At 41.6% G+C, this 24,787-nt stretch overlaps 1 protein-coding gene across 39 annotated transcripts in view; it reads right to left on the bottom strand.

The window, feature by feature from the left end:
* Nucleotides 1–2,193: 2,193 nt before the first annotated feature.
* Nucleotides 2,194–24,787, bottom strand: part of LOC306980831 (receptor-type tyrosine-protein phosphatase delta) — a 441,722-nt gene continuing 419,128 nt past the window's right edge. For 12 of the 39 annotated variants that reach the window (XM_079580306.1, XM_079580309.1, XM_079580276.1 and 9 more), the window contains 11 exons: nt 19,709–19,832; nt 16,941–17,116; nt 13,505–13,624; nt 13,221–13,375; nt 5,338–5,623; nt 4,386–4,564; nt 4,177–4,303; nt 3,944–4,069; nt 3,092–3,246; nt 2,842–2,977; nt 2,195–2,572 (listed from right to left, as the gene is read on the bottom strand). In XM_079580306.1, coding sequence (XP_079436432.1) covers nt 2,504–2,572; nt 2,842–2,977; nt 3,092–3,246; nt 3,944–4,069; nt 4,177–4,303; nt 4,386–4,564; nt 5,338–5,623; nt 13,221–13,375; nt 13,505–13,624; nt 16,941–17,116; nt 19,709–19,832 — 1,653 coding nt within the window. In that variant the 3' untranslated portion in view covers nt 2,195–2,503. Of the gene's footprint in view, nt 2,573–2,841; nt 2,978–3,091; nt 3,247–3,943; nt 4,070–4,176; nt 4,304–4,385; nt 4,565–5,337; nt 5,624–13,220; nt 13,376–13,504; nt 13,625–16,940; nt 17,117–19,708; nt 19,833–24,787 lie in introns of all 39 variants that reach the window. The other 27 variants (XM_079580285.1, XM_079580288.1, XM_079580286.1 and 24 more) reach the window with 8 other exon arrangements.

Below are 24,787 nucleotides of genomic sequence, written 5' to 3'. Positions count from 1 at the left end.
ACAACAGTATAGTCCAAAATGTTACACAGTGTGCCTTTAAATGGTTGATGTCTCACTCAATATGACATTTACAGCAGACAATGAAGAGGAATATTAAATAATTTCACAATCACCATCATTTCTGCAGTCATTAATCGCAATTATTTTGGCCAAGATAATCGTGACCCCAGATTTCATTATCGTCCCATCCCTAAACACAGTTATGGAGTATCACACATTCACTCGTATTGTACAGCCCTACTTTGGGGTTTCCTCTGCTAGTGAATGGTATATTAAATGAATACTGAGCTTGCAAATGCAAAGTTGGGCATAATAAGGTCCAGACAAAACAAAGAAAGAAAGAGTGGCTTGAGTAGGGAAAGAAAGCACCTGGAATGCACATCCACAAAGCCATCGAATTGCCTAAAACAAACTAAAATAATTTCCTCCCAACGCTACGTGTGGATTGTCAGCGTGACAGAACCAATGTCGCTTTTCTCTCTCCGAGTCTGCTCTCAGCAACCTAAGGCATGAAGAAGGAACCCTTTGGTGACGCCTTTCGTGAATCCTCCTAAACCGGGGCCTGAATGCGCTTGTTACTGCCCTCCTCATTTCTTTATATTGTACCCCCCTCACAAAAACAAAACAAAAAAAACAAAACGTTTGGAAACTATTGCGTCCTCAAGTGGTGAGGAGGTTCAGGAAAGTATTAACAGCTTATTCTAATTCACTCAGCCACTATAAGGCCACTGAAAACGAAACGTCAGAAAAATGTTCTTATTTGCATATATAATCTCATCGTATGACAAAGGAATACTCTCATGTAAATCGACTACATTTGTACACGGAACATCTAGATTACATTGAAACCGAGAACAGGCATAAATATAAGGCACTCTAAATGTGAAAGGAAAAAAAACAAAACAAAAAAAAAACATTGGTTGATGGTCTTTGTACTTTTTGCCCTATTGCGTAAACCCCAATTCATTACGGACTGTGTGGTGGTGATGCGCATGGGAACCGTTATGCCATACAAATAATAATAATGATTAAAAAAAAAAATCTAATAAAAGACACATTTATTGCACAAGAAAAAGATGCACTCGCTCGGATTACATTTTGATGTGCATTCCAGTGAAGTATCTCTTCTTTTACCCCCATAATCTGCGGAAACCTTTCCCTCGGACAATCGCCATTTCAAACACCTCCATATAAATCAGTCATTTATGAATATATTTAAATTATATCATTTATATTTTTGTCGTATGTATACTTTCACATATATTACATTTATTTGACATCTATTTATATATCTATATATTCGTATAATATCCGATAATGTCGTGTTCGCTCTCATTCTTACATGGAAGAACTAAGATAATCGTATATAGCAGCAGCTTCATACTTTGCTCATCCCTGTTGATTCCACAAAGCCCGGTGTAAAATTGATGGTTGTTATTCTAATCATGGAAATGGACAAAAGCAGATACAACAAAACAAAAACAAAAAATGACATAGTGTTACATTTTGGTAGTAAAATTTCATTCCTATGTGCGACAGAGTGAAGAGGGACAAAGTAACTGCCAAAAAAAAAAAGATTCTCTGCTGGGAAAATGAAAAACAAAACGCACGTTATGTCAGAACAGTTCTACAGCGTAAAATAAACAATACGTAATACGGCTCATCGCTCCGTTCGAAGCGACAACTTTGTGTAAAAAAAGGAAATCTGCACAGTTCAAAAAAAGCACATATCAGCTGTATAATAAAGTACTAAAAAACTAAATAATCAATCATTTCATTTATTTCGTAGAGCATATTTCTCGACCCCTCTCCCGCGCTTGAGTGATGAACATCGTGACAGGATTTAGGGATTGTTTGTTGATAAGTTTTAACTACTTTGTCCTTGCTGTGGCGGACCGAGCAGTGTCGTTGTCTTCTTCTTCTTCTTCTTCTTCTTTCTTTCTTTCTTTCTTTCTTTCTTTCTTTCTTTTTCGATGGTATGTATTTTTGATTGAGATAATTTTCTTTACAATGTGCATTTTGTGGAGTTTTTTTTCGGGGGTCGGGGGGGAGTTTTTTTTCCCCCTCCCTCCCTTACCCAGCAGTTCGGTGTGCCTCCCCTCTCGTTTTTAATGTTTTTTTTAAAGAGTTGGTTTATGAGCACCCGGCCCCCGCCCCCGCCCAAAAAAAAGTGAATCCTCGAAGCCAAAAAGAAGGAAAAAAAAGGAGGAAAAAAAAAAAAAAAAAGAAGATATTTCCAATCCGTGTGATGCTTCGACAGTCAGGATTCTTCTCGCCTTGCATCAAGGCAAGTCTTTTGTCGGAGGGGGGGGGTTTATACTTGGTCCTCTTGTAATAATCTTTTAAGAATTTTTTTGACGCAACATCCAACACAGAATGAGTTGTTAGCAAGGGGGGGTTTTTTAGAAGTTCTTTCTGAAGCAGGAATTTATGGCTCAGTAGAGAGGCTTGCTGCTTTATCCGAGGGGCCCTCTCTGCTTTTGTCTTCCCCGTCCTGGCTCCCTTACGTTGCATAGTGATCAAAGCTTCCCAGGTATTCCAAGCCAGCGCGGTAACAGAACTGGTATTGATCCTGGGAAAACAAAGAAAGCGGGCGATTTAGCTTCAGTAGATCAGAGATTCTCTTGTCATTGTTCTGCTTTTTCTTTTCTTTTCTTTTTTATCTGTGTAATTAGCCTGGTTTGCTAACTATGCTCCTGTCCTTGGAGAAAAAAAAAAGAAAAAACCTGGAAACTAAATGAAGCGGCGTTTCAATGATGTAGTTAAAACCTTTTATGAAGGAAAACGAAACAACAGGCATTTATTGAGCGTGCATTCCTTGTGGTATGACGCTCGTCTCACCTCTGTCTGAACCATGGCTGGTCTCTGCGTCCGTAACATTTTGACGGTCTGAAAGATGTCTACTACGCCCTCGTATCTCATCCGTTCCAACACGATGCTGAGTGTGATGAAAACACCAGTTCTACCCACACCAGCGCTGAGAGAGACATAGACAAAAGGTCAGTGTGATTGACGTCTTAAAGATATTGTGCTGTCTATGCCAAAGGACAGCAGTCAGGGCGTTTGTCCAGCTCGGTTACTGGTGACTTACCTACAGTGGACCGAGATAGGTCCATCTTGGCCAAACTGCTCTTTCGTTTTATGCACTTGGCCAATGAAGTCGATGAAGCCCTCTCCTGATTTTGGCACTCCTTGTTCAGGCCAGTCTGTGAACTGGAACTGCCTTACCGTCCGTGACTGGCCGTCCTGGGAACAGACAGACCACAAATGAGAAAACCAGGCAAGTCTCCATCATGTTTGTGTGAGTCTGACTCAAGAGCAGTGGTTCAAATCTTAAAAGGATAATATTAAGATGCTAGTCATTTTCCATGAATATATTAAAACAAATACTAAAGATGTTAATTCCTTTGATGGGCCATCCCTGTCAGGGTGTTTGCAGAATCAACTTTTAAGCAGAGCCTATTAGGTATGTGATATTGTATCCCTTTGATAAGGTAAAAATCCTATTGAGAAGAGTGTTAACGCGCACTACAAAGGAAGGAAGCCTTTGATGGAATTAAAGTCTGGCAGCTCTTCGCTGCCGGCACCATTTGTTTTTACGCATTGACACGTGTCATATTTTCATAAATATGTATTAATGTTCATGTTACACTTAAGGCCATAGTCTGGTGTAAACAAATATGCCACATTTGGAGTTAATGAATCCTGCACAAGTACATTTGGGCAGAGGGCATTTAGCAGCCAACCATTTAAATAGCTTCATTAAGGCAGAGGCAAATTCATCCAAGCCTTTGGAAATCCAAACATTTAAGGGCACACTATGAAGGAGGATAAAAACATGTAAAAACAGAAGCAGGGCAGACTGAGGAGAGCTGCAGATTTTTATATTCACAGCTACTAAAATGTAATTATCAGTGTCAAATTTAATCCTGTCGTCTCTCACCCTGGCATCAGTCACTTTGAACTCCCTCAGGATATACTGGGGCATGTTGTACTCGGCCATTGGGTCCACCACAAAGTACTGGTATCTGGCTGACCTCTCTGCTGGCCAATACTGATGGCACTTTTCCTGTGGAAATACCAACAACACCACTTAGAAATGCAGCACTGGTCACAATAATTCTGTGCTGCCAGTATTTGACATGATAGAAAATATTGTGTAACATAGCACCGTACCCTGCCCATTTCTCTGAGCTTGGTAAGCATGACCACAATGGTGGAGTTGTGCTCCCAGAGCATCCTCCAGAAGTCCTCGGTGGTTTCTGCCAGAGGCCCCTGTGTGGCGATGTAGGCTTTCTGTTGCCTGAGGAAACAACGTACAAAGTTTATAATAGGCCCCATATGTACAAGTTTGTATTTGGCACCAGGAAGGCTTTGGGACGCACCTGTACCCATCGATGAAGCTAGCATTGATGTAGTCGGAGCCCTCCACTCCTCGGATGGGCTGAAGACACACTCGTGTGGATTCGTATGGCATAATGTTAACAAGGCGGTTTTTGAACTTGTTGCACGGTAGGTTGGCACTGATGAATCTCGATGTATGGGCTTTAGTGTTTGCTAAACGCTGCATGGGAGATAGAAATTCATCAGTTAGTGAGACAGTATGAGGCAAGACAGTGGCATTTCTCCTCTTCCTTTATTTCCCCTGTGGCTGTCTGTGTTTGACACACTGAGTGCGTTGAACAAGATAAGATATGAGTCCTATGAACAGTCTCAAGCCGAGTGAGGAGAATCCAAAGCTGATTAAGGGTCTGATGAAATTTACACACTACTGCCTTGTGTTTTATTCTGCTTTGACACTGTTCATGTAAAAATGAAGTATGGAACTAGTGCGAGATTACCATCAGAGTGTGTCACAGGGATCCGGAGTACAAATGTGCTATGATAAAACGACAGGAAAATGGATATCCAGGTCAGACACGAGTGGACAAAACCTTGTCTAATCTAGTGCTTTATCATTTCTTAGCAGAATCCATCACAACACATCACCGGTTTGTGACATGGGAGGCATCCCTGTGCAACCCCAGACTGTGAACGCCTCCTTGTTGTAAATTCACTTTATACTGCTGGAACACACACTCTGGCAACAGTCATCTGGGAAGTCAAACCCTATGTTTGGCATTTCAGACTGCATGTAAACCAAAAAAAACCCTTCATGGACATATAGATGGGGGCGAACCAGAAACAACGGAAAAGCATACAGTAGATTGGGCTTATACAATGAGTCAAATCCCTGGCAAAGGGAAAACCACAGGCCCCATATTGTCTCATGAACCTAACGGGGACTCGGGGGAACTTGCCCTGGTTCACAATGAGCTCATCTTTGGCTTCGGGTACCTTGAACTCCAGCTCCATGCCGCTGACGTTCTCCCCTCCCTCTATCTGCGTCAGTTTCTGGATGTAGGCGTAGAGGTTTCGGGCGGGCACTTCGGTGGTGCCGCAGTTGACGGCCTCGAGCAGCGCGTCGTGTATAAAGATGTACTGGTCCTCCGTCTGCACCATGTAGTTCCGCTGGGCGCGCATCAGCGTCACGTGGCCGTAGATGTCGGCCGTCTTCTCGTGCTTGATGCGCTCCAGCATGGCGTCGATCACGATGAAGCAGCCGGTGCGACCCACGCCGGCACTGCAATGAACGGGGGAAAAAAAAAAGGGGGGACGCTAAAAACAGTACCCTCAATGACAAAACAAAAACTTTTCGTTGAAGGCAAAAGCAACACTTAACTTCTTTCCTTAATCTCTTGCCCTGTGAGACTGGACCAACAGCTAAACACATCCACCTGAAGAAGTCCCTTGCACCGGGTGATAAGTCCAAACAGGAGGCTTAACTCTTTGCCAGGAGTGTCTCCGTAGGACTGACCGTTTGGCTCGGAGTGTAATTAAATCAGAAGTGGCTGGCTGTGCGGAGGAGTCCTTGGCAGTTGCAGCCGTCAGTATGGCTTCGCTTCTGGCTTTTTTTTCTTTTTTTTTTCTTTAATACTTCGAATCCCACCCCCCTCTGGATCCCACCTGTGCTCTCAAACCCATCAGGGCTAATCACTTATGCGGCGGCAACATTTAACCTTTATCTCGTCTCTCTCGGGGGGGAAAGTGCCACTACAAAGGATGCGACAACAAAAGTGGATAGACGGATGCAATTTTGGACGGTATGGGTTCTTTTTTTTTCCGGAGAGCTTTATTAATGCGTCCGGGCAACTCAGGAGAAGTGCAGCTGACTTTAATTAATGCCATTAGATTAGCGCGGTGCACCCAAATGGCATAAGAGCCGCGGAAGAGACGCTGAAAGGCAGGTCTCTTCATTAGGATTCACATTTGTACATTAGCGTGTAAAGGGCGTAAAAAGCACTCTGTCAAAGAGGGGGAATGTTTTACAGCTTTCTCTCTGACCTCGGCTTAGGCGACAACTTAAAAGGCACGTTTCGCTAATTATTTGTTTGCTAACCGCTTATTACCGAAGTTCTTTCAATGGAGAGAGGGCTCTTTCATAGTCTTGGGCTCTGCACAATATGAAACATTTAGACATTGATGTACATTAGGGATGACAGGTTTTGGAGAAAGTAAAAGAAATACTTTTTTTTTTAGTGACAAATATTGCAATTAGTGTTGTAATTGAGCTCTGAAATCAAGATTCTGTCCCTGGAGTAAATTAAAAAAAAAGTCCAAAGGCATTTAAGGGGAGACACTACAGGCAAAACTCATTTTTTTCAGTTTTCAGGTTTTGGGCCAAATTGGTCTCTGAACATATAAGCTCTCACCCAGAAACAGAAAATATGCCTAATCTTCACAAAACCATGTTTAAATATTGCGCTGATTCAATGGTTGCCCATAGACTTATATGGGAGAATGCAATTTCAAGGGGCTTTTTCTCAAAACACATTTTTCTGTCATTGTGGCGACACTATGTCCACGTCAGTCGGACCTAAAGACTTCAAATTTTCCAGCCTTGGACTGAACAATATTTGGAAGATTTTTTCAGAGGGATTTTTTATTATCTAATCCCTAAAGCCCCATTTATTGAGTTTTGAATGTCAAAAAATAAGGCGAAAATTACATTTTTACAAATTTTTCCACTAAAAAACAGCTTATTTTAAAACTAAACAAGAAATCCAAAATCCCCTCTGAAAAAGTCTTGGCAACTCATTAATAAATAAAATGAAACCATAAATTTGAATGTAGCTCTATCCATTATTCAGATTTCGTCGCCGAAAAGATGGGAATTTTTTAGGCATAAAACACCTTGTTCTTATATGAAAAGATGAAATGACAGAAAACTTGCCACATATTTTTTTCTCACATTTATGCCAGTGATCGACTGCAAAAGTTTCAAATTGATATCTGTAAATATACATTTTTTCCCTATTCACCTGCAGTGTCTCGCCTTAAGAGAAGATTAAAATATTGTATGAAGTATTCACGTTAACAGTTTGTAATTTACACGCTCTGTCTTTCATTCTTTGCGCGAAAACCCCCCCAAAACGAAAACAAACTAAAGGGCTTTTAAATGTGTAACCCTATTGTGTGATCACAACTACTCGAAAGGGAAGTGTTTTGTGCGTCTCTTTGACCTCAACTTGTCCAACAGCTCCGGTTGAGCTGCTTGGATGTGTTGGGTCGCATATACTGCTGACAATCGAATCGCGCGGCCAAGCACATTACAGTCTTAATAGTGCACGCCTCAGCAACAAAGACGGTTTTGGGGATGACAATTTATTTACTGCGGGCATGACAGCGCCGCGCTCCCTCGTTTAACTCCTCCAACACGGACGAGACGACAAGTCCTTGCACTTGGCACTCCAAAGTAAATAGGTTATTCAATCCATTAAGCTGACATGCCTACGAGGTATGAGCCATCCACTATCGCCTTTCTATTTCTGATGGAGCATTTGTTTTTCATCGGCTCCGAGGCACAGGGATGTGGGGTGTGCGGGGGGAGAGGCTCGGGGAGAGAAAGTCGAGAGGGAGTAAAAGTTGGTCCCCGGAGGCGAAGTTGGGGTAATGTGCCATGCTGCTCTGAGACTGCACTAAAGACATGTGTGAGACTCATTGGCTTTAACAAACGACCGGGCGATCACTCCCAAAATGGCCGACGTTGCCTCTTCGCTAAAGGAGTCTCTTCCATGAGGAGCAGGTGCATTTCTGACACAAAACGGCAGCATAGCACTTCCCATTTTGAAAGGGTAGACCAGAAACAAACTAGAAATTCACATTTTTAAAGCAGTGCTAAGTAACTTTACCATAATAAATCCTTTCCGTAGCCCCCCCCCCCCGTAGTAATACAAGTGTTAGTGGGATGATTGGGGGGGGTCTTTCCTCTCCCCCTGGTGTCTCTGGCCAGAAAACCCCAATTGCAACTTCCCTGCCACCGGGTAGGAGTCTCCAATACACACTAATGGAATCATGACGAAGAAGCTAACAGGCTAACGGGCAAAGCTAGCTGGGCTAGCACCACTTAAACAGTATTTACAGCCAAGTTTGAGTGAAAAAAAGTATCTCCATTGTGTAATCGGATGTACAATATCCCTCTGTCTCGTTGTCTTTTCTGTCAGCGTAGTATTTACTCTCATGGACAAGTAATGAGTAAAAAAAACCGCAATATTATGGCCTCTAGGAGCATGAGCTACTTAGTACTGCTTTAAAGGCAGGTGTAAAGTTGTTTTTATTGTCAATCCTATTACTGACTGAACTGACTTTTGGTGACTTTGGACTGAAAAGGGAAATTAAATAAAGTGTTTTGTTTTTAGAAGGATTTTAGACACATCTCGGTGCACTAAATATCAGCAGCTTTTGAACCTAATAAGACCCCATAGAGACAGAATATTCAGCTCTCTGCAGAGGATAGTACATTACCTAAATAATTACAACCTTTCATTATCGTTCAAACAATGATTTTGATTCAATTGTGATGCCATCAGCCTTAAAAGCTGCTCGTTGCTCCCACTAAATAAGCTCTTCAAAATTGGAACACTAATACAATATACCAAAAAGTGCGCCATGGTGTGTGGGCCCAATTTGCTCATATTTTTTCAGGGATGAAGAACTGCGAGGTCTATAACACCTTAGTCCTTGGGCAGAAGATGCACTGGAGATTTCTCCCCATCCCAGCTGTTCCTGATCTGGGGACATTTCTCTCTCTCTTTTTTTTTTTTTTTTCTCCCCTCAGTGTGTGTGAGAGTGATGACCTCCGCAAGAGCTACTGACAGTCTGACAGCTCCAGAGACACAGAGGAAGATGAGGAGCGGAGGGGGAGTGGCGAGATGCCTCCAACTTCCAAGTTCGTTTTTTTTTTTTTTTTTTTTTTTTTTCTTTCTCAAGGCCTCCTCCTCGCACAAAGCGGTTTCCTCACAATGTAACAGCAGCATGGACATATTCTTTATGGACAAGTGTTAGTGTGAGGCGGTGCAGAAAGCCGGCGCTGCATTTGGCAGTTGAAGGGAGAGAGAGCTGGCGGACCGGCTGCACTAATGACCTGACACTGCCTTTTCAGCCAGTCAGGACCAGCTGCTTTGGAAGTCGACACACATTAAGTGTCAGACTAATATGCTTTCCAGGAGTTAGGGGAATAAGAGCCAGGAGAGAAAGAGGGACGGTGTAAAGAAAAAAAAAAAAAAAAACAGCTGCAAAGGGTGCTAAGGAGATAAAGCCTGAGGAGCGGTAAAGGCAATTACATAGGAATTGTTAGCGAATATCCTGCTGTCAGCTCACCTGTGAAAAAATTACTGCTTGTATGACTTTTTACATATTGACTTCTGCCTTGAAAGACCAATTGTTTCTCAGGGTGTTGAGGCTAAGTCAACTTCATCCCAACTCTTCCCCCCCCCTCACCCCACTTTCCGGTGGCTGCGTAGGCCACTGATCTCTACCCAGCATTCAATCATGTCCTTTTGACTTGTTCTGTGACCTGCTGACGCCGCGCTATAGGCCTTTGGCTAAAGGAGCAAAACAGCCATGACCCGTGGGTTAGTGGAAAAACAAAATGAACCGAGAACCAAAAGCAAGGGAACACTTTGCCGTTGCTAAGAGCGCAGCGTTTACGTCGGTGCGCTGAGTGGAAGCCCCCGGTCAGTGCGATTAGCTGTGGGACCGCAAAATGTAATATACCAGCATATAAAACGTTATTAGAATTGACCCAGGTCTTAATGCATGTTGTTTCATAATAGGTTTTTCCTTTTTTCCCAGATTGTGAGGGAGGGAAACACGGAAAATCCCCGTCTACTGTGGGAGAATCAAAGGGAAAAAGTGAAAGAGAAATATGAACCTGAAAGGGCAAAAAGCAAAGCAAAAAACGGCACTCTTGGAGCTATTAGAGTATTTTTTTCATTCATTTGTTTCTATATTTATTAATTCAATTATATATTTAAAAACCCGGAAGAATCAGTTCTAGTTTGGGGGTGAATGTTGTAAGTTGGGCTGTCAAAATTAATCGCAATTAATCGAAAACAAAATCCTTATTCCAGTGTACTTCTGCCTCTGTGTAACTGTCTATGCTGTAGTGTTTGTGCCGAATGTTAACATAGGTTGTGTGTGAGATTATACTAATGAACTGCTTTTATCATTTTATAGGTTAATAATTGTTGTTATTGTTGTATATTGTTTGCTGCAGGCAAACGTCTCCATCTTGCCCACGGATTACGGTTGAAAACTAGCTTTAGAGCTACTACTGGCACATTTACAGTGATGTTAATTAATGTGCATTGTCCCTATTCAAATAAACAAATAAACAAATAATAATAATAATCGAAAACATAATGATTAATTTAATAAATCGCGATTAATCACATCACACGTCTGTATCTGAGCACACACATGACCTGAAAGACAAAGCACTTGTATTAACTACATATTGTGAGCCAGGAGTCTCCAATCTTTTCAAACAAGGCACTTTTTTGAAACAAAAGCGGCACAGAGCTACTTATGCATCAATAAGGCTTGTCTACTTATCCTATTTCAACACAAATGATTTTATTTCTGTCCTTATACCCTACTTTATGAACCTAAAAGTTTGTAGATTCTGTCCAAAATGTTCAGCACCAAAGAAAATGTAACTAAAATGTGACTTATCAAGCCTTGGGAGAGCGACCAAGAAAGGGCTTAAGAGATTCCAGTAATAAGCTGTTGGGCTTTTCCCATAATCATGAAACTGTGAATATTTGGTTATGGAAATGTGCAATTAATGATCAAATGTGTCAAACCGCGATTAATCGAATTCCACAAGTAAAAAATGAATCGATTGCTTGTAGGCCAAAGCTACTGCAGTGTTTTCCTGACCCCCAGCTCAATGTACCAAAAAACTCCACTTTTCTGATCTTTTCCACAGACCAAACATCTCTGTCGCGTGTAACTGTGTAAATAACATTGAGTCATTTGTACTTTCAGGATATATATATATATTTTCAAAGGTGATTTGATTGAATAATGGCAATTAACATCACGCAATAATTACTCATTAGCGTCCCGTCGAGTTCACTCCAGACGGCTGCACTTGCTTTTCATAACCTTGATTGCCTTTTATTTTTTGCGCCACCGCGAAGAGTGCAAGTATACTGCTTATTGCCGTACCGTGTATCAGAGTATGGCCAAATTCTGCCAGTGCGAAGACTTAGTGAAGAAGTACTTATAGGATTTGTGGCAGGGGGAGGGCTTTATCTGATGCGGTGCCAGAGGAATTAGCAGCCCCCATCTGCACAGTGACATTAATTCCTACGCTTTCTTTTATTGTTCGAGTCGAGATTTTCAATTTGAAGAGATTGGTCAACCCAACTAATTAACTTCGGCGTGTCGTAATGCAGCTTTGGAGTAATCCCTCGTCCGTTTTTATCACTCCCTGACACGAGTTTTTATCTCCCAACATTCTGCTGATTTAGATCGTTCTTTTTTTTTTTTTTAAATAGCCAGAAGCATGCTGTGTCCCCTTTCAAGCTGGGAGTCTGGCCTCTTGCATAGAAGGGGGAAGTGAAGTTGGCATCAAAGTAAGAAAGTTGTTTTAGATGCAATAACCCGAGGGATGTGCGGGGGGACTTGTGGGCTGTTGATGTGCGGCATGTTAGGGGTGTAAGCGGAGAGAGAGTGAGAGAGAGAGGGAAAGCGACAGGCCGTTTGTGTGTCGCCGCGTGGGAGGGAGATGTTTAAGTTCGCTCAGGGCAAAGACACGGCTACTCTTTGTGTCGTGGTGTCAAAAAAAAAAAAAAAAAAAAAAAACACCTTGAGATTTGAGAATGTCTTTGCAAAAGCCAGTGGGGTTTACAGCAGGTCATACTTAACTTTCCGTCAGTCCCCAACAAGCCACATTTTGTTCAGAAGTTCAAAAGGCGTTTTTACTGCGTGTGATCTTGTCCGTGGGGATTAATATTTCACTTTTAACCTCGTACCCCCAACCTGAACGGAACACATTTTCTCCAGTTCGGCTTTACCCAAATCTAGAAGTTTTCTTGATTGGAGAGCTTACAGTCTACTACAGGCCTGAGCAATGGCCCTCTGAGAGCTAAGACCTACAAAACCGATCTGTTTCATTGCTTTTTTGTTGCCTTTCTGTCACTATTTTGTTGCATTTTTGTCTTTTTTTTGTGTGTTTTTGTTGTCACTTTTTCATTGCTTTTTTTTGGGCAATTTTTTGTTGCCTTTCTGTCACTTCTTTGTTGCAGTTTTGTCACTTTTCCCCCCATTTTTGTCACTTATTTATTGCTTTTTTGTCGTTATTTTGCTTTAAAAAAAATGAAAAAAAATCTTTTGTCACTTTTTTAAATGTTTTTTTTTGTCTCTTTTTTCCCATATTTTTTTTTTTTTTTTTTATATTTCTGTCATATTTTAATTGTTGCTTTTTTGTCACTTTTTCATTGCTTTTTTGCTTTTTCCCCCCTGTATTTTTGTCCTTTATTTCCTCATATTTGTCACTTTTTCATTGCTTTTTTGTCTCTTTTTCCCCCCGTATTTTTGTCCTATTTTTTCCTCATATTTTTTTTCACTTTTTCATTGCTTTTTTTGCCTCTTTGTTCCCCATATTTTTGTCCCTTTTTTCATATTTTTGTCTCTTTTTCATTGCTTTTTTTGTCACTTCTTTGCTGCACTTTTGTCACTCTTTCTTGAGATTTGGGCCGAACTGGAGAAAATATGCTCTGTTCAAGTAGAGGTTAAGAGGTTAATCTTTGACCACTACAAACTGTTAAACTCTTATTATTCCAAGCCTTTTCCTTGATTCATGTCTATTACATTGTCTCTCTGTGTCCCACCTGCAGTGTACCACCATGGGCCCGGCGTCGGGAGGATTGCAGGCTTTGACTCGCCGGAGGAAGGCCAGGAAGGGAGTGGGGTGTTCGGGAACGCCATGGTCCGGCCAGGCTGTGAACTGGAACTGTCTGACCTCCCGCTTCTCACTGGAGCCGTTCTGAAGACAAAGACACACACGAGGGTTAAAGATCACCAGTTTTCACACGGACAGCGGTTCACATCTAAGAATCTAAAATGTTAATTAGATGTTGATGCACCATTTGACAAAAAATCCAACACTGCTTACTTTGAAGAGTGCAAACGTCCTGACGCAGTAGGTCGCCAACTCCACCGTGTCCAGCAGCGAGACCTGGATGAGGCCGTATGTCTCCGTTCCTCTGGTCGGCCAGTACTGGTCACACTTCACCTGCGGGGGACAAAACATTGCATTACTCTAAAAGGGCCGAGCTAATTCACATACCTAAACAAATAACGCACAAATAAATCCCCCGAATCAGCCGCTAGCCCCGCTGACTATTGGATTTTAAAATCAATGCAACAGTTTGAGATATTTTTATGGATCTGACATTGTTATAAATTGCCCTGACACTCTATAATTACAAGAGTAACCACACGCTCCAATCACGTAACGGGCCGGGCTTTATTGCTTTTTTAGTACACAGCTTTGTTTCCCAGAGAGCAGCCAATAAAGCAGTGACTGGAGCTGCCAAAGAGCGCGTGTTGGCGCTTTTGAGGAAATAAGTGGCTCGCAGATCAATTGGCGTGATTTCATTGGGTTGCAGGTCCTTCAAAAACCTTTGGGAGAGAAATACCGTGATTTAGTGTGAAGCATAAAGCGTTGTATAGTTTGTTTGGGCCGGTTAACCTATGCGAGTCAAAAATGGTAAGAAAAAAAAAAAGTGTATTTGATGAGGGAACATCATTTTCCAAAATCGACGTGGCATAATAACCCCTCTTTTAGCCAATTCCATCAGTATCTACTTACTTCCCACCTCTGTTAGCAGCTGCCATAGCATTGACACCAGGTGCAATAAAATGTTGCTAAATTGATTCATAATAGAGCCATAGATATGCAAAACATAGAAAGACAGCTTGAGTGCTTCTCCGTGAATGATATCGCTGATTAATATAAAAGACAGGGGCTGTTAGAGCCAACAAAAGCACATTATGTCCTCCAGCTGTCAAACGGCCTAATGATGAGAGTGGATCAGGCTGTGACATGGAGAGCATCGCCCGGAATGGAGCGGGAAGCACACTCCCTCGGAAACGGACGACTTTGCGCACGTTTCATTTACTTGCGCAAACCCAACTTCCGAAATGTTTAATTCGATACGGAAGCGACGGGGTACGAACTTTTTCCACTCTTTTTAGACGTATTTCTGGTGGACAATCCATATGTTAAGCACACACATATAATGTTTATCCAGTACGTGTGGAAAAATGGCACTTATCCACTTAGCCACTTAGCATTAGCCGGCAGCATGAAGCTAACATTTACATTATGGTTAGCATGTGAAAACTTGGGCTTTTGAACCCCTTTGTCCTTCTTCGTGTCCCTGTGTCTTTATTTGTAGGAGATACATCCATAAATCAGCATTTGGTAAAGTAGTGGTGAAAGAGTAGAAGCATGAGAAATTCATCTATTTCTTTCCGAAATATCGCGATATTTTGCGGGACGATATGATACTTCTTACTCCAATATCGATACTTTTGATGAGCAATGTCATGCATATTGATGAGCGATGTCATGCATATTAATGAGGCAGCAGTGCTCCACTGTCAATAGAGGCCAATAATAATAATAATCAAGAATTCAGTCACAACAGCAGGGGGCAGCACCACAGTTTTAAGGACTTGGACTTAACACTGTCACACAAATAAATTACTTTTATGTTTTTATAAAATACGATTAAATTGGGGTTGATTTATTCCTTTTTAGATAAGACTGTGGTTTATTCTTTATTTAAATGTAAATGAACACCAATTTTCAGTGTGTAAGTCATTTATAGACACAGAAAAAAGGGGGTACAAAGCATATGAAAAGAAATGTAAATGATCTATATTATGTATTATGTTAAAATAAAGGTTAAAGGAACTATACGTAATTTAAAAATGTTAAAAGTATGTATTTTCCTCCCCCTAGATGTTCCAACGATGTCCTAAGGTGCACAATGAGCCCAGACCTATTCACCTCAACTGCCTCTAAAGTCCTGCACTCAAAAAGGTGTTGCTTCGGGTCCGAATTGCCGTCATGCACAAGCTTAATATAGAAGGTGCAGTTACACGTATGACCTGAGGTGGCAGTAGTGAGTATAAAATAAAATGAGTTTGTTTACCCCCTTTGCCGTCTGTATCTATACCGCAACAACTCTTTCACTGCCCTTTTTGTCCCCATCTTTCTATGAGAGTTTCTGCTGCCCTCAATTTCAAAAAACTTTTCATAAAATAGAAAGCTACCCCTCCATACAAACTTAGAAACTTCCTTCTTTCCCTCAATAACAGGCCTATGTTTTTTTTTTTAGTTTTTTTTTTTTTACATTTCACGCACTCTCCTAACCTAACACTCCGCAATTGGATTTGTACCGTTGCTCTCCTCTGAATTGAGCGAGTGTCCCTGTTAACACTGCGCTCAGCCCCAGACAGCCTGTATAAGTGTGAAGGTCAGTAGCTTCTGGAGCCCGGCGAGTCTCCGCACTCTGTGGGTTTCCTGACTGCACTGACCTTATAGAGTGTGGGGTGAATACAGTGCACACAGCCCGACCGGTGGAGCCTTTCATCAATAGATACAGTATAACAACAGATTTTTTTTCCTTTTTTTCTCCTCTATGTCTTTTAGTGGCCAAGGCTCACTGGGGCGTGCTGTACTATAATGTGAGACTTTAGTGTAACAACTACAGCCTTACTGTGAGAGATATTGAATTCGCCATGAAGCAACTTGACGTTCTTCATGCTTAAAGGTGCATTATGCAACTTTTTCATTTGGAAAAAAAAAGTTGATATTTGTGTGTATTTGACCTTGTAGACACCAAGCAGATGAATGAATGGTCAGCATCGCGCCTTTACTTTCTATCACAGTGGCCTCTGCAACGCTCCAGGATCAGTTGTTTTGTAGGCTTTCTGGTGGAAGGGTCCGTCAGCGGTGAAAACCTTCCAAACAATTGATCCTGGAGCGCTGTAGAGGCCACTGTGATTGAAAGTAGACCACACATACAGCCGTTGGGTCAGTACAAGGTCAAATACACACAAATATCAACTTTTTTTTCCCATGTAAAAAGTTGCATAATGCCCCTTTAAAGTTACAATTATCAATCAATCACATTTCCTTTAAACTCATGTGTTGGGTCTTGCTTTACATTTGGGGGACTTGACTTGTATATCACATTCTCTGGTGAAGTAAATGTATATTAGTAACCACAGGTCACAGTGTAAATGCAACTCTAAATGAAATGAAACTAATAACGCTTTGATTAAGCTTGAATGAAATGAAAGGTTCGAATTTGTGTAAATCAAACAGCTTTTCTTTTGAACAAGCTTCTAATTTCTGCCTCTGTGTGGGCTTTGATTTAGATGTAATCTGAATGTTGGCTTTATCTAAGTGTAAAGCACATAATAGCAAGTGACAACCTTCACGCGAGAGCCTTGAACGTGAAATGTACTCAAGCTTCACATTACAGTACACCCTAATCTTTTACTTTTATTACTGCGCGTGTAATGTGTCTCACCCTGGACCTCTCCTCCAGTTTAGTCATCATGACCACAATGGCGCTCCTCTGTTCCCAGATCATCCTCCAGAATTCTCCGAAGGTCTCTGGCAGCGCGCCTTGAGTGGCGATGTAGGCATTCTGCTTCCTGTAGCCGTCAATGTAGTTGGCATTGATGTAGTCGCTTCCGGGGATACCTATTCAGAGACATGACGCAAGACGGAAATTAGCATCCATGACTCACATTATGGCAGCCAGGAATCAGTACAATTTTTTTTGTTTTTTTTAAAAGACAAAGAAAGACCTCGGGAAAGACATTGGTGCTATTATGATATGGTTAAAACAAAACAAATACATCTAGAATCTTATGGATGGGTTTCAGTAACATGCCTTTTATTCCTTTATTGTAGCCATTTGAGGACTTTTGACCAATTAAAGGATACTGGGCCGATTTGAATTCTGAATTTCTATGGCATCACTTCTCATATTTCATCACTTTGGACCCATGAGTAGATCGGGGGAGAAATGAGCAATTCTGTTTTATCAAGACACTATGACTGTGGCTTAAAAATATATCTTAGTGGTAAATAAAGACTGCGTTTTCACTTTTTTCACTTTTTCCACATCACAGAGATACGCTGTCTTTAAATCTAGATCAGTGTTCTCATCTACACAGAAACCTAATCATTTTTTGTGCCGAAACCCGCATGCTTTTTCCAGTAAGATGGCATATACAGACATCAATATTTCGCTAACCAATCGCCATTGTTGTCTTGTGCACTTGGCCATTCACGATGCACTTTAGTCTCAGAATCGCAAAGTAATAACCATTGGTATTTGAAGTATTGTGACGCATAAGCCTTCGTATTTTCCTATCAACGCCGCATTTAAATCCTCAGCGCTGTGTCCTTTTCTGTATCGGAGGGACTTTTCTGATAACGCTCACTCTGTTAAAAAGTCTATCACCTCACAAGCAGAAAAACAAACCAACAGAAAAGTCGCAGAACAATTCTCCACTCCCCCCCCCCCCACACACACACACACCCCTCTCTGCCTCTCTGCCTCTTTCTTGGCACGGCTTCTCTTTTTTGCTTATATTAAATGAAAGGCGCAGCAGCCTTTTGGAAATCCCGGGGAAAGAGACAGAGCTGACAGCTAGTCAATGCTTTAGGACTGGCAGTTTAGGGGCTCCGTGCACACATGGTCGACCAAGATAAGTCTCATCAGCATGGCCGCCACGTCTCCCACAATCCCCTGCTCTGCACCCTCTGCCTCCCCAGCCCCCCACCCCCCTCCACCTCCTCCCCGCAGACCGCCGCAGACTCGCAGGTAACTTATTGCACTAAAAAGGGAGAAAGCGAACGGAATACGGACGCATTATGGCCACCCACGTCGTCGCGTCCTTCACCGTCCACACATTTTACAGTGATGGACAAGGATAAATACAATTAAGCCCACTGTGTTTTCAAATGGGGAAGAATGGGACATTACTGCGGTTTAATGAGAACGAGGCGAGTTGTTTAATGCGCTTGTGCCTTTATGCCTTCTGTCAGTCAGGATTTGTATTTTTTTTTTTTCTCCTCATTTTCTCCGTCAATATGCTTATTATGGAATAAACAGTGCGGCAGTGTTGTTCGGCTCTCGGCTCGGAGTGAGAGGAAAAAAAAAAAGAAGCAAATGAATCTAGGAAATGAAGGCTTTCGGGGAATATTGAACCGCTATATTGTAATGATGATGAGTGGGAGTGTTGGAAAAAGTTCATTTCGCTCCATGCGCAGAACGATTGCTGTTGGACTTTTAGGTGCACTGGTGCGACCGAGGAAAGGCTCACGGTTTGGGTCCCAGCCCACTAGTTGAGAATCGCTTACCGTATTTTCCGGACTATAAGACGCTCTGAAGTATAAGTCGCACCAGCCTGCATATACCTGGGCCTGGAGGCGTAACTGCGCAACAACCATTGACAAGCCTCTCCCGGCAGCACGTTGTTCAAGCTCTCATTCTCTTAATCTGAGTGTGAACATGTGAAATGACATATTTTGATATTTAAGTCGCCCCTGAGTATAAGTCGCACCCCGAGCCAAACTATGAAAAAAGTGCAATTTATAGTCCGGAAAATACGGTCCATTGTGTGCTGATTGCTAATATGATTTTTTTTTGTTTTTTCACTTGTGACCATGGATAACCATCTCTCCGCCTAGTGGATTCCAGTACACTAATCTAATTGAAGACCCTGGTCTGATTTTTGTTTTGTTTCCAATCTTGGCAACAGCGGATGAATAAACACATCAACCTTCAGAGCGCTTGTAATGCAAGATTCTGCTGACCCACCGTCGCATCAAAAAAAACATTCTGGGCAAACGCAAACTCTCATGTAAAAATCCCAAATCCCTTTTTATTCCAAGAACCAATCAGAGTAAACAATAGAAGCGCTGTTTGCCAAAAAGCTTTGTTTAAGCTTTGAAGGGATAGAGGAAGTCCCTTATGTCCTATGACTGAGGTCCTCTCTTGTTTGCCATTTTGTCTGGCTAAAAGAGTTTTTCCACAGCACTGAGTCGTTTAAAAGCCCTCCTAAACGGGCCTTTTAGTGTTTCCCTATTTGTTGCACCACCAAGTTAGTCCATTGGTTAATTAATCGCTGTGTAGTGTCACAAAGGGGTGAAGGAAACAACACTTTGCTATCGGTACAAAATGGGCCCCCATTTTTCAGCGCCCACAGTACAGTGCGGTAGATACAGCTGTTGTGCACAATCGATGTACAAGTTGTTGGAAGTTGTGGGTGGGCAGCATACCATCAATAGCTGACAGTAGCACTCGGGAATGGTCGTAGGCGATGACGTTGGCGTATCTGTTCTTTGGTTTGTTGACTTCCAGGTTGGAGTGCTCCCAGGTGAACTGCTGTCCAGGGTCAATAGACTGTAAACAAGAGGAATTGTTCATTAATGCATCATTTCACTTTGTATAGGGGCAAAACAACAATACTGGTCGGCAGGGATCGAATATGAATATCTTGCTTTTAACAGGGCTGAAGGATACGTTTCATAAGACTGTGAGAAGTTTTTGTGAGGAAAGTGAACTGTGTTCTGTGCTCAGAGGCTTAAGCGCTCCGTAAAGTTAGGTTACTTGTATAACTTGTTGTATGAGACAGACATATCTATAACACTGTTGCGTCATGTATTCCTTGCAGTGTTAGCTTTAAAAGGTTGCCCAACAGCATCCGATATAAGTACCTGGGCTTAACATTAGCTTTTGCCAAAAAAACAAATACTGATAGATTTCCATTTTGATATAAGCAATAATAGCTTTAGAGGAAAGTCCTACTCGTCACAATTTTTTTATTCAAACTTTTCAAACCATGGAATAGGTTTTCTAAGTCCAAATATAACAACCGTGTCATGACAGGATTTATCTGCAAATACAGCTTGATATATTGATATTTTTACTGATGTTTCCCTCAGATTAGTACGTTTTACAGCCCACAACAGAATCCTACACCAGAGACTAGTTCATCAACGCGAAATCCAAGTCTTTCGTTAGCCGCGCGGAGCAGGAAGCACTAATGGTCCCTCATCACAAATAAATGAACAATAAAATGTAATATGACAAAGGGAACATCGTGCACACAGAGATGGGGGAAATACTGTTCCTTCTTTTTAATGTCTTCTCGGGTTTTTAATGTCTCTCAAGAAAAAATAGCTTGGCTGCAATAAAGCAGATTAATAGTCTCAATATCCCTCATGGCTAATTAAAATGGATTTGAATAGGGATACAAAGTTACTCGTTTTAGTCATTCGTCTTCTTCTGTCTTTTGTAGATAATGGTTAAGTGCCGGAGTCTGTCTTGGGTACTTTAGGCCGAAACTGTTTTGTCAATCTCAGGTTTGAAGCAGTGCCATTTTGCCCTTAGACTAACAAAAAGTACTTTTTATTCACTACATATGGTAGCACTTTAATTTTGAGCACATCGTGTTGGAATAACATGATAAATGCATGGAAAAAGCACCAAACTGATTGAATTTTAGGGTCAAATGACTAATCATAACTCTTACGCTAAATATGATTGTACCGGAAACAAAGTGTTGTCCTAAGCTGTTTCTACACCGTGTTGTTACTGGTTGTTATATTTGCACAGTTGCAATGAACTTTGCATCATTAAAAGAACTATATAGCTCTAAAAGTGCAATACTTTGTCACAGAGTCGTCGTTTTCAGCAGAGGTTAGAACGAGGGTCAAGTGAGGGCAGCCACATTACTTTGATATTCAAAATCTCTTCATTTCTGCTTGCATAATTGCCTCCCATTAGGGTAAAACAATCATAGAGAAATAGAAATTTAGCAAATTTATTTGGTGATAATGACTGAGCTGCATGGCTAACCCCATTCAGTATAATGATTGCAGTTACCGAAGGGTTTGCAAAAAGCCACACATTCATGGCTTGAGCCCATTTGATTTTATGCTTAAAATATATATTTACATTGACACAAAGGCAGGCTAAATTTTAATACACTGTACTGTTTAAATTGAGCTTCTGCCACTTCAGCATTGGCCCGCTTCTCAACTGTTTGCAAGGAACAGGTATTAAAAGTCGGATTAATGTTGCCTTTCTATCTATTTTGATATCCCAGTGAGACCTGCCAATGTGCCATTAAAAATAACAGCATGGGCCAACAACTAAAAATGTACAGCATGTAATGGCGTTAATTAGTCCCTTTTCTTGTGATACATTCTTCCTGCTTTGAGAGGGTGTAGACGCGTCTCTGCTTGCTTATGCTGCTTGCCTCTTTATTCGCTTTTTAATCATTCTTTTTTGGCACATGTCACACGGATATGATTTTATTCTCTTCTTCTAAGTGAGCCAAGACTTTTTAAATCATTTTTTAATCATTTTATGCCTTTTATTTTTTACAACTCATCTGCACCAGCGACGACAGTCTTATCAACATGGCTGCGGGAGTAACGCAAACATCTTCTTGTGAAAGCTGTCGGATTTATCAACAAGAAATTCTTTTACTGCGGGACAAAATTCTTGCCTTTGAGATGGATAAAGGACTTAATGACACGCTCCCTATGGAACACGGTAAGAAGACTGGAAAAACTGATACTTGCAACCTAAAGCTAGACGATACCGTAACGTTCCCGAAACTATACAAACAACTTGGCGCTCGGCCAAAGCAAAGACAACATACTAGCAAAAATGAACCTGGAATAAAGTTAACAAACAGATTTTCACCTCTCTCAAAAGATGAGTGTAACAAACGGAGAAAATCAGAGAGAGACAGAAAAAAAGAAGTCAAAACAAAGCTCAAGAGGAAAAGTGTGGCAAGTGTCAAGGCCAGAGATATCCTGGTGCTTGGAGACGGAGCCATATCTAATATAAACAATGACAGGATTACTACAAGCAGTTATCCCAGCGCCACAGTTTCTGACATCATAGATGTTCTAAACAAGGAAATCACAAATAACCCTGGGATTGATAAACTTATCATACATGTTGGTGCTGTGGACATAAGAGACGAAGAGTCTGAAGCCCTGAAAGAAAAGTTCAATAAACTTTTTGAGAGACTTGATTGTCTGGATAAAGAGACAATACAAATGTTCATCAGTGGACCCATCCCAAACATCGATGGGAGAATAAACAAATTCTCCCGGCTGTTTCAGTTGAATACATGGCTGTCCAACGTCTGTGAGCCGAGAGGACTGTATTTCATAGAGAACTTTAATCTGTTCTGGCAACGTGATGACCTGTTTAGAGGAAATGGGCCTCACTTGAGCAGAGGTGGAGTGAGACGACTGACGGAAAATCTCCTCCACGCTCTGCAAAATCAGAGGAGGCCTGAGCTACAAGAGAGAGCCGAGAGGAGCATGAGAAGAGCTCCTGGCTCAGCAGCAAAGGCCTCAACTGCACCACCAATAAATGATACAGTCGCACCTGCGTCATCTGCACCTGCAGTAAAGGACTCAGCTGCAGTAATGGTTTCAGCCATAGCACCACCACCTGCACCTACGGACTCAGCCACATTTAAGGATTCAGCCACAGCAGCACCATCTGCACCTATAGACTCAGCAGCAGTTAAGGATTTAGCTGCACCAGCACCACCCGCATCTCCAGAAAGCGTTTCAACAATAGCAGCATCACCACCTGCATCTCCGGGGAAAAGCTCAGCTTCAGCACCACCTGCACCTATATCAAACGATTCAGCCGAAGGAGCACTTTCTCTTACTCCACCACAGGCCTTGAGCCCGACTACTACATCTACACCCTCCAGAGACTTTTCTGAATTGTTCCCATCCCCAGAGTCACCTATGGGATTTTCCAACCATCTTGAAAACTTGATCAAACATGGGACTAAAATGACTCCCCTCACTCCAATTGCGTCAAGACCAAGGCTTCCATCCCCAAAGAAGCATCATGCCCCTCTCCCACCTCCGCCTTTTTCACAAACCAAGGTCTCCCCAGCTCGGCCCCCACCACCGGCGCCCACAGCTGTTATCTCCAGCAGCTTCACTGCTGCTGTCTAGGACATTAGGGGCCTCTGCGTTGCTACCATACATAGCAAACTCAAAACCAACCAGAGGTCCATAGAGGGTGTGTGTTCTTACAAGACAATTAGTACTGTCAAACAACATAGATTAGATAAGAGAGGGACAGTCAGACCGTCCAATCAAAGAAATCTAATCCATGTCCCCTGCAAAAAGATTCCACCCACTCAAACACAGATAAATCTCAAACATGCTGTACTCAATGTCAGATCGCTAAAAAACAAGTCCTTTTTAATAAATAGTTTTATTTCCTCTCATAATCTAGATTTTATGTTTTTAACTGAAACATGGCTAGACAAAAACACTGGTAATGCAGTTTTGATTGAGTGTAGTCCATCTCACTTCAATTTTGTGTCTGAAACACGCCAAAACCAGAGGGGTGGGGGTGTTTGTGCCATATTCAAGGACAATTTACTCCTGCAAAAATTGTCATTTGGGGTTTTTCCATCGTTTGAGTATGTGTCATTCAAAATTGAGATAAAACAATCTTCCATACTTTATATGACTATTTACAAACCACCACAGAACTGTTTTATTGAAGATTTTACTCAATTACTGTCATTTATATGCATTGATTTCGATTGTTTAGTAATTTCAGGTGATTTTAATGTGCATGTGGATGTGACCAACGACAGGCATGCAAAAGAACTCAGTGCTGTCCTTGAAATGTTTGGTTTAACTCAGCACGTGAGTGAGGCGACTCACAACAAAGGCCACACTCTAGATCTAGTTATTACAAAAGGTGTTAATATATCAAATGTGAATGTTGTTAATGTTGCATTATCTGATCATTTTTGTGTCTTCTTTGACCTGTGTGTTACACCTAAACCAGTGGTCGGGCCTGGAGTTATTCAAAGAAGACACATAAATGATACAACACGGACACAGTTTATGGAGATGATCAGATTTGAAAATGCCCCATGTTCTAATGTTGATAATCTGTTGGACTCTTACACATCAAGGGTCTTAAATGTTTTGGATACTATTGCTCCTGTCAAGGCTAAAATGGTTAACAATAGGCAAAAGGCACCTTGGAGAAGTGAAGTTTCGGTCAGGGCACAGAAAAGGGAGTGCCGAAAAGCCGAACGGAAATGGCGCAAGTCAAAGCTCCAGGTTCATTTTGAGGTTTACAAAGAAGTGCTTTGTGTGTTCAACCAGATTTTGCGTGGAGCAAGGGAGAAGTACTTCTCTACAATCATCTCAAACTGCAGAAACAATTCTCGTGTTCTGTTTTCCACAGTAAACAGATTAACTAACCCTCCAGTTTCACTGCCCCTAGAACTAATCTCGACATCTAAGTGTAATGAGTTTGCAATATTTTTCTATGACAAA

This window comes from Gobius niger (assembly GCF_951799975.1).
Source record: "Gobius niger genome assembly, chromosome: 21".
Classification (NCBI taxonomy): Eukaryota; Metazoa; Chordata; class Actinopteri; order Gobiiformes; family Gobiidae; genus Gobius; species Gobius niger.
The sequence above is the reverse complement of the archived record's forward strand: the minus strand, read 5'-3'. Positions and strand labels throughout refer to the sequence as shown.